The 9858-nt window shown below is 49.8% G+C and overlaps 1 protein-coding gene across 1 annotated transcript in view; it reads left to right on the top strand.

Moving 5' to 3' along the window:
• The first annotated feature begins 6735 nt into the window (after positions 1-6735).
• Positions 6736-9858, top strand: part of LOC141198584 (uncharacterized) — a 47845-nt gene continuing 44722 nt past the window's right edge. Inside the window, exon 1 of the mRNA XM_073663009.1 lies at positions 6736-6851. Coding sequence (XP_073519110.1) covers positions 6736-6851 — 116 coding nt within the window. The remainder of the gene's footprint in view (positions 6852-9858) is intronic.

Below are 9858 nucleotides of genomic sequence, written 5' to 3'. Positions count from 1 at the left end.
TCCGCTCCGTACACCTCGTACACGCGCGGCTCCGCTCCGTACACCTCGTACACGCGCGGCTCCGCTCCGTACACCTCGTACACGCGCGGCTCCGCTCCGTACACCTCGTACACGCGCGGCTCCGCTCCGTACACCTCGCACACGCGCGGCTCCGCTCCGTACACCTCGCACACGCGCGGCTCCGCTCCGTACACCTCGTACACACACGGCTCCGCTCCGTACACCTCGTGCACACACGGCTCCGCTCCGTACACCTCGTACACACACGGCTCCGCTCCGTACACCTCGTACACACACGGCTCCGCTTCGTACACCTCGTACACACACGGCTCCGCTCCGTACACCTCGTACACACACGGCTCTGCTCCGTATACCTCGTACACACACGGCTCCGCTCTGTACACCTCATACACGCGCGGCTCCGCTCCGTACACCTCGTACAAACGCGGCTCCGCTCCGTACACCTCGTACACGCGCGGCTCTGCTCCATACACCTCGGACACACGCGGCTCTGCTCCGTACACCTCGTACACACGCGGCTCTGCTCCGTACCCCTCGTACACACGCGGCTCCGCTCCGTACACCTCGTACACACGCGGCTCTGCTCCGTACACCTCGTACACGCACGGCTCTGCTCCGTACACCTCGTACACGCGCGGCTCCGCTCCGTACACCTCGTACGCGCGCGGCTCTGCTCCGTACACCTCGTACACACGCGGCTCCGCTCCGTACACCTCGTACGCGCGCGGCTCTGCTCCGTACACCTCGTACACACGCGGCTCCGCTCCGTACACCTCGTACACACGCGGCTCCGCTCCGTACGCCTCGTACACGCGCGGCTCCGCTCCGTACACCTCGTACACCTCGTACACACGCGGCTCCGCTCCGTACACCTCGTACACACGCGGCTCTGCTCCGTACACCTCGTACACACGCGGCTCTGCTCCGTACACCTCGTACACACGCGGCTCTGCTACATCCACACTGTAAACCCCTCCTGACCCCACACATAAACTTCAGCTCATCCAGCACCATGACAACCAGCACAGCAGAGTCCTGCATCCACTGAGGCCCCTGATCATGTGACCCCTGACTCCTCCCCTCCTGTGACCTCATCACAGCTCCTGTGCGCACAGAACAGCCATGACTGTGGGGACCCCCAACCAAACCCAGATCCTCAGCCCCCCTACTGCCACCCCTTCCTTAACACTACAATAATGTAACTCTTACAACTGGATGGGTGAGGATCGGTCACAGATTTATTAACTCTTTAACTCATTCCATTAGAAAGGCATTTTATTTCCAAAAATAATTCCGCTTGTTGCAGCATGCCCTGTGTCTCCACACCGGCAAGTTGGCCAACAAGAATAACTTTCCAACATGTCCTTTCTATTTCCAGGCCACGGAGGATCCTGCATACTCGTAGGCAGGACTCCAACCCCCTCCCATCATCATCATTAACGCTTGTTCCACTCCGTCCTGGAGTCCTGACAGGAATATGTCCAGTCCAATATCCGTTAAATGAACACCATCGGGCCGTATGAGGCCTGTTTTATCTCCTTCCAGCTCTCGTGTCGTATCACTACACCACTTCTTTCCTTTACAAATTTTGCCATCCGAATATTTCTTAGCCTCCTTGTCCGTTCGATGGCCGTGATGTCTCTCGCACCTCTCCATACAGCTCTCGGCACAATCTCTGACCATACTATAGTTAGTTTACTAAAAAATGCTCTGAAGCGCTCAGTGTCTAGCTTCATTATTGCCATTAGTTCTGCACTTTTGTAATGACCGAGGTCGTTTCCCCCGGCGTGTATAACTAAGATGACCGGACCTGATGCTTCTCTGCCTATGTCGATTACCTCCATTAGTACATGTGGTCATCGCAGGCCTCTAATACCTCTCCAGTTGAAATATGTGTTATGAAACCCTATATTCCTCCCGCCTGGGCGGACTTTCGCCCTTTTTTCTGCCCAATATATATACGAGTAGCCTATCACTCACACTGTTGGCTTAGCGTCACCTGTAAAAGAAACAAACCACGTTAGGATAACAAGTCCGGTCTTATGTATCTTGCAAAACACGCGGATCGCCATCTTCCTATCCTCTGAACTTCCGTCTCTGACAGTCCTGCTCTAGCTGCTTCCGTGGCTGCGCCTATGCGGAATGAGTGTGTCCCGTAATCTTTGGGGTGGTACCCTGCTGATGTTAGGCATTTATTAAATATAGCTTGGAACTGGTATCTTGATAATGGAGTTCCGTCAATGTGTGATAGGAAGAAATTACTTTGTGGCCTGATGGCTGTATATGTTTTTACTATTGTTACCGGACACAGTATACTGTTAGTGGGTTGTAAAAGCACCCAAGTGCCCCTGCCCGCTAGGTCCGTTTTGGATTTGCGTATGCGTATTGCATTATTGGCTATGACTACGTCCTGGTGTAATAAGCCTCCACTGGTGGTGATTTTGGATCGGGGGACTAATTTGCTTATGCGTAGCGCCCCGAAGAAGGCGATCGCAAATGCAGTAGACACTAGTGTTGCTTCAAATTGTGAGTGGCATGTTACTGGTGTTAGGGATATGATTTCTGACAGCAGTTTTATTTACACGGGACGTCTGCACTCCTGACTTGGCTGACCTCTTTTCCACCCTTTTAAGGCTTGCCTGATGATGAATCTTTTTGTCACATCTTCCCAATTCAGTAATTGAAAGTGAAATGCCACTCCAGTTAGCCACCGCTGTGCTGACGCCCCTGATATGCCCCTCATCATTAGTTGGTGGAGAAATTCTATGGTTACATCTAGTCTGGCTTGTTCACATATGTCAACCCGTCTGCCTGCTACTAATCGTGTCCACTCTTCCCATGCCTTACCGTATGCTTTCCACGTTGACGGGGCGACTGATGCTCTGATTAATGGCATTAGCTGTTCGCCATTATATCCCATAGGGAGGGTGGGCAACTGGTGCCCGACGGGTGGGCGTTGGGGAGGAGCTCTCTGAAAACCTGCCAATTGAATTGTGAAAAAGCGTTAGCAGCAGCAGCATTAGACTCTTCAATATTGTAGCTCACGCGAACCCATATATTGTGTTTTAGGCACAGGAATGCTAGCCGGCGCAGTAGGCCTAGCACTGGGAGAGACGATGATGCCATCTTATTAATGCAGTTCGCTAGGCTGGTGTTATTTGTTATGAAGCGTATATTTTTGTTAGCTAGGAACGTGCCCCATATTTCTATTGTTACCAATATTGGAAAGAGTTCCAGGAGTGTCTGGTTTTTTGTTAATCCTTGTTCAGACCAATATGGAGGCCATAAGCCTGTGCACCACTGGTTATCTAGTATCGCTGCATATCCGCCCGCTTCTGCCGCCCCGGTGAATAATCTTAGTTCAGTGTTGGACTGTTCTGCTGACATAAATAACGTATGACCGTTGAATGATTGTAAGAAGTTTTTCCACACCTCTAAGTCCGCTCGAAGCTGCCTGGTGACTCTGATTCTATGACTCGGTTTTAATGAACCTTTTGTTGCAAGGGATAAACGACGAGAAAAAACCCTTCCGACTGGCATCACCCGGCTGGCAAACACGAGGAGAACTAGTAATACTTGCATCTGCTGTAGAGTTACTTTCCGTACCGCGCAAAATCCCTCGATCTGGTGTAATGTTTTTTGTATTTTTTCCGTTGGGAGGCGGAACAACCCTGCTGTGGTGTCGATTTTGATGCCTAAAAACGATAGCTTTGTTGTGGGGCCTATGGTTTGTGTAGGGCATAATGGGACTCCGAACAGTTGAGCGATATTTGTGAATTCGTTAAGTAATGATTGCCATTGATTTGAGTCTTTTGGTCCGACGAATAGGAAGTCATCTAGGTAATGTGTGACGGACCTACTGCCGGTTTCATACCTCAACACCCATTCTAGCAAGGAACTGAATAGTTCAAAGTAATAACAAGAAATTGAACAACCCATTGGGAGGCAAGTGTCGTAGAAGTATTCATTGTTCACTTGGCATCCCAACAGATGGTAGCAATCTGGGTGCACCGGTAGTAGGCGAAAAGCGGATTCTATGTCGGATTTAGCGAGGAGCGCTCCGGGCCTAGCATCGCGTACTAACGTTACTGCTCTGTCGAACGACGCGTAGGTGACCGAGGCATCTTCTGACGTAATACTGTCATTTACAGACTCTCCTTTTGGGTAAGATAAATGATGGATAAGCCCGAATGAACCTGGCTCTTTTTTTGGTATTATTCCTAGAGGGGAAACTCTTAGGTTACTGAATGGTGGTGTTGGGAAAGGGCCCGCCACTCTGCCTAGAGCTACTTCTTTTTGTATTTTTTGTCTAAGTATTTCAGGGTGTTCTTTTGCAGATTTAAGGTTATTTGCAAAGGTGGGCGATTTATTAAGTTTGAAAGGGATGAAAAAACCGTATGTGAAACCAAAACGTAACTGCCCCGCTGTGTCTTTCTTAGGATATTGGTCTAGCCAGGGGCCCATCGCGTTTACGCTCACCGGGGTCCTTGGCTTGTGACTGTGGGAGTTTAATTGATAATTTGCTTGCGGGACGAGAACATCTCGCTGCAGGGTGGGCTCCTCCACAGGCTGAACATTCATGTTTATATCTGCATAAGGTGTAGAAACGACAGTGTCCCTCATTGAACTGCCAGCAGGCCCCTGGTCTACGTACGACCACTGAATTTTGGCCTGCTGTTGCCGGTTGTCCAGTAGCCGTTGTTGTAAAGGGATGTTGTTTCTGTGACAGCATTAATCGCAACCATACGTCTGTAGCTTTTACCCCCCAGCCTAGCTGTGGTTGCAGAGCCAACCGCCTCCAGAACTCCTCATCGTAGCGCCACCATGCTGAACCGCCGTGTGCTTTGTACGAGTTATACACCGTATCCTGGTATATGAATAGTTCCGAGCAGCGCTCCGGATGCTTTTGGCCCATGATGCAACCCAGCACAGAAAACGCCTGTAACCAGTTGCTCATTGTCTTTGCGACCTTTTGTCTGTTTCTGTCGAATGGTCGGTCGGCTACCCTTCTCTCTTTGTCTATAGTATGTTGGTCAGTGGTTAATAGTGACCAAATGTCGATGTAGTCATTATTCCATATTTTCATTCTGGTTTCCTCGTCTATGTGTGAGCCTAATGGGCTAATTCCGCAAAAGAATGCGTCCTTGTGTACACTGGCTAATGGTGGAGTTGTTTTAGTAGAATTATGTATTACACCTGGTGGCGCGGATAGTTTTTAGACTATGGCCTTAAGGGCCGTTATTAAGTTGTTGTTAATATTTCCCATTTCAGTTATACTTATATTGCACTCACCCATTTCTGCGGCTGGAGGAGGGACTCCGATGTTTGGAGGGACTTCGACACCAGTCTCGCTCGGGGTGAGCTGCGTGCCTCTGCTTGTAGACCTACGTGAAATCGCTTCATCGTGCAGGCTGTAAGCTCTGGAGGGTGCCCTTGAATCATCTCTGCCCCCCGAAGGACAGGATCGGTGCAAGCAGCTGTGGTTTGACGTTGCGCCCGACATCTCTGATGCGGAGGATGGTGAGCGCCACCTTGAGGACCGCGACCTGTTACCCCTCCTGTGGGATGCCGATCTCCGCTTTGCTTGCGACGACCTCTTCCTTTGCCGGTGACTTGTGTGCTGTGATGTAGATCTGTCGAGGAGGAACTACAACGAGTTCGCCTGCAGCGAGTACACCTGGAGTCTCTGTGTCCCTGACGGTGTATGTGGGGTTCTGCGCAGTATACATGTGTCCCACCGGGATGTGGCGGTGCTATTTGTGTCCAGCTAGAGGGTGATGCTATATCGGTGTCAGGCGCGTACGTCGCTGCGCTATCAAAGGGGTATATGGTATTGATCATTTGACTGGGCGCTGGATGGGCTGCGGTGATTACAGGGGCAGCCATGTCCCCTGGATGTGTAGGGTCATGTGTGCTGTTTTGGGAACTTTTTCTTTTATTTTTAATAGGGGTTTTTCTGCGGGGGGGGGGGGGTGTTTGTGGGGTTGGCAGAGCACAGCTCCCGCCAGAGGATTCCTGTCCGAAGCTGTGCTCCGCCACAGCCCCTGCTGTGTGTTGAGGGGGAGGTGATGGATAAATGTATGGCCCGCAACTTCTTTTCTGTGGCAGCGGGGTGCTGTGCCTAAAGCGCTCTGGAGGGCGGGAGTGCCTGCTGGACCTCCGCTCTCCAGGGTGCCCTTCGGCAGGATGCGGGATGGGAGTTTTTAGGGGTTTGGGCTTTGATATGCTCGGTGCTGTCTTCAGCACCGGCGGCAGCCAGGAGACCTGAATCCCCGCTGTGCCCGCTGCCGACACAGAAGACACCCCACAATCGTAGACTAGTGCAGCGGAGCCCCGTGCCCGCTGTGAGTGCGGCGCAGGATCCACCACTGCACCAGCCACCGCTTCCTGTTCCGTCGCGCGGCATTCTGGACTGGGGGGCGTGACCTGCGCTTCCTGTATATTAGCTCCTCCTCCCCCAGCATGCCTCTGCGGCCTAGTCACGTGGCTCGCCCGCCTCCCTGCTCCGGCGCGCGACCGCCGAGAGGAAACCCCCCCCCCCAACCCTACGCCGGCGCGAACACACCGCCTCGCTCCGGACCCCCGCTCCCCCGCCCTGGCAAGAGCACGAAGAGGTTCCGCAGCCGATCGCCGTCCAACGCCGGGGGGCGCCTGCCAAACCGCCCCACATGCTCGCTCTGCCGCGACGTCGTGCGAGACAGGGGGTGAGCCACGATGAGTGGACTGCAGCTGTGCGTCTGCGGCGGCCGGGCGAGAATGGAGGACAGGACCAGACAGCGGCAGAACTGCAGCCCCTCGTCCCAGAGGATCCGGATGCAGCACGCTGAGTGGTGAGTGAGTGGGCCCAAGGGGTGAGGGGATTGGGGGATGTGATGTACCCCTAAGGGGTTGAGGGCCAGGGGAAGGGTTATCCGGGGAATTAGAGCTGGGGCCAGGGGGATGAGCGCTGAGCCCCGAGATGAGGGCCTGTAACCAGCGCTCGCCCCCCTGTGCAAACCCAGCCTTTAGGGCCTCAGTAATCTGACCTGATCCTGAATTCTCCATGACGTTCCACTCTGGGACCAACAAAGAAAGGAAGTAACGTGGGATGTCCCGGTGTTTATGTATCCATGGGACGGCTTGTAGCGTCCCCTTTCGCTTCATTGGATCCTTCCGGGGGCTTCAGGATCACTGGTCAGTAAGGGGCAGCGAAGGGGGGTCACTAATTGCCACGGCCCGGGGAGGGGCCACCACAGTCAGTGACTCCTTCCTTATTTAGTATGGAGTCTACCATTACACACAAACGAGTGGTAAAGAAATCAGTGAGACACCTGTGGGATAAGAATGTAAGAACGTCCATTACACCCTCAGATGACTTCCCTCGTGGGTACAGTGTCCGAAATGGGGTCACTTTCTTTTTTCAGAAATCCCGCAGCGCTGATTGGCCACTGCCGGACCAATGAGCGACGCGAGATTTCCTGGACAGACAGACAGACAGACAGACAGACGTGATAAGACAATTATATATATAGATAAGGTTTTTGTTCTGTTTCCTGTAATAGATACATACGACCCAACTATGGAGACAGGAAGGGAGGAAACGTATTGTTCTCATAGTACAGGACCCCTTTACTGGCCCCACAGTGTAATGCCCCCATTATGCCCCTTATACAGGATGTATGATGCCCCCACACAGTGTAATGCCCCCATGATGCCCCTTATACAGGATGTATGATGCCCCCCACACAGTGTAATGCCCCCATTATGCCCCTTATACAGGATGTATGATGCCCCCACACAGTGTAATGCCCCCATTATGCCCCTTATGCAGGATGTATGATGCCCCCCACAGTGTAATGCCCCCATTATGCCCCTTATGCAGGATGTATGATGCCCCCACAGTGTAATGCCCCCATTATGCCCCTTATGCAGGATGTATGATGCCCCCCACACAGTTTAATGTTCCGGGACATACTAAAAAGAATGAAGATCAGGAATAAATAAAAAGAATGAACACAAAAACTTACAGGTCCAAACATATGTAGAGATATTATGGATTTCTTGTGTATCTTGCACATGGGATGAACATGAAATATATCAAGATTACAAGGGAATGAACACATTCCATATAAACAGGTGTATATTATATTCCTACACTACCGCCATCCCCCCACACACAGTATAATGTTCCCTCAGTACCCCCTGAGGTCCTGCAGTTGGAATAATCCCTCTGGAGTTGGTTTTCCCTTTGCCTGCTCTCCTACATGTAGACCCTCGAGCATGTATACAGGCATGTAGGGGAGCAGGCCTTACTAGATATCGAGGCTTTGTACAGTAATATTCCGCATGAGGATGATATCAGAGGAGTAAGTTGTTTCTTGAAATCGAGATCAATAGAGTGTAGCAGACATAATGACTTCATGGAGGATCTTCTAAAATTCACTCTTACAACATATTTCTTTTTGACAGGAAGTACTTCCACCAGCTCAGGGGTACTGCGATGGGGAGCCCCTGTGCCCCCTCGTATGCTAACCTATTCCTGGGCTGGTGGGAGGAATCCACAATATTCAGGGATGATCATAAGTGGTGGCAACCATATATTGGGGTATGATATTTGATATATTGACAACATTTTTATCATCTGGTCAGAGACGAGTGAACAATTTCTTGAATTTGTCAGGGAACTCAATATCCATAGAGTGGGGCCTGAGATTTATATCAGAGTTTAATTATTACCAGTTGCCTTTCCTGGATGTACCAATCAAGAAAGAACGGGATGGGACCCTAGGGACACTCATCTATCATAAACCTACAAGCACTAATAAACTATTAAATTACTAAAAAAAAAAACAAGCAATATCCAAGGGCTAATTTTTACAGTTGAGTAGAAACTGCTCTAATGTCACAGATATTAATAAAGAGGCAATAGACATGAAGACCAGATTCAAGGAAAAAGGTACCCACAGTACATTTTGGATTCCGCATGATTGTTTGCAGAAAAACAGGAGGGACAGACACTCCTCCATACCTAACCAAGAGAGCAAGAAAAAGATGGGATAACACAAGTAATAGAAACTTGTCACAATCACAGTGACCTTACCTTTAACCCCTTAAGCCCCGAGGGTGGTTTGCACGTTAATGACCAGGCCAATTTTTACAATTCTGACCACTGTCACTTTATGAGGTAATTACTCTGGAACGCTTTAACGGATCCCCCTGATTCTGAGATTGTTTTTTCGTGACATATTGTACTTCATGATTGTGGTAAAATTTCTTTGATATCACTTGCGTTTATTTGTGAAAAAAACGGAAATTTGGCGAAAATTTAGAAAATTTTGCAATTTTCAAAATTTGAATTTTTAAGCCCTGAAATCAGAGCGATATGTCACACAAAAGAGTTAATAAATAACATTTCCCACATGTCTACTTTACATCAGCACAATTTTGGAACCAAAATTTTTTTTTGTTAGGGAGCTATAAGGGTTAAAAGTTGACCAGCGATTTCTCATTTTTCCAACAAAATTTACAAAACCATTTTTTTAGGGACCACATCACATTTGAAGTCACTTTGAGGGGTCTTTATGACAGAAAATACCCAAAAGTGACACCATTCTAAAAACTGCACTCCTCAAGGTGCTCAAAACCACATTCAAGAACTTTATTAACCCTTCAGGTGCTTCACAGGAATTTTTTGAATGTGGAAGAAAAAAATGAACATTTAACTTTTTTCACAAAAATGTTACTTTAGACCCAATTTTTTTTATTTTCACAGGGGTAACAAGAAAAAATGGACCCCAAAATTTGTTGTGCAATTTCCCCTGGGCACGCAGATACCCAATATTTGGGGAAAAAACACTG

This window comes from Phyllobates terribilis, unplaced genomic scaffold (assembly GCF_046119375.1).
Source record: "Phyllobates terribilis strain yellow unplaced genomic scaffold, ASM4611937v1 Scaffold_98__1_contigs__length_5973952, whole genome shotgun sequence".
Taxonomy (NCBI): Eukaryota; Metazoa; Chordata; class Amphibia; order Anura; family Dendrobatidae; genus Phyllobates; species Phyllobates terribilis.
Note: the sequence above shows the minus strand (reverse complement) of the source record. Positions and strands in the feature narration are given on the sequence as shown.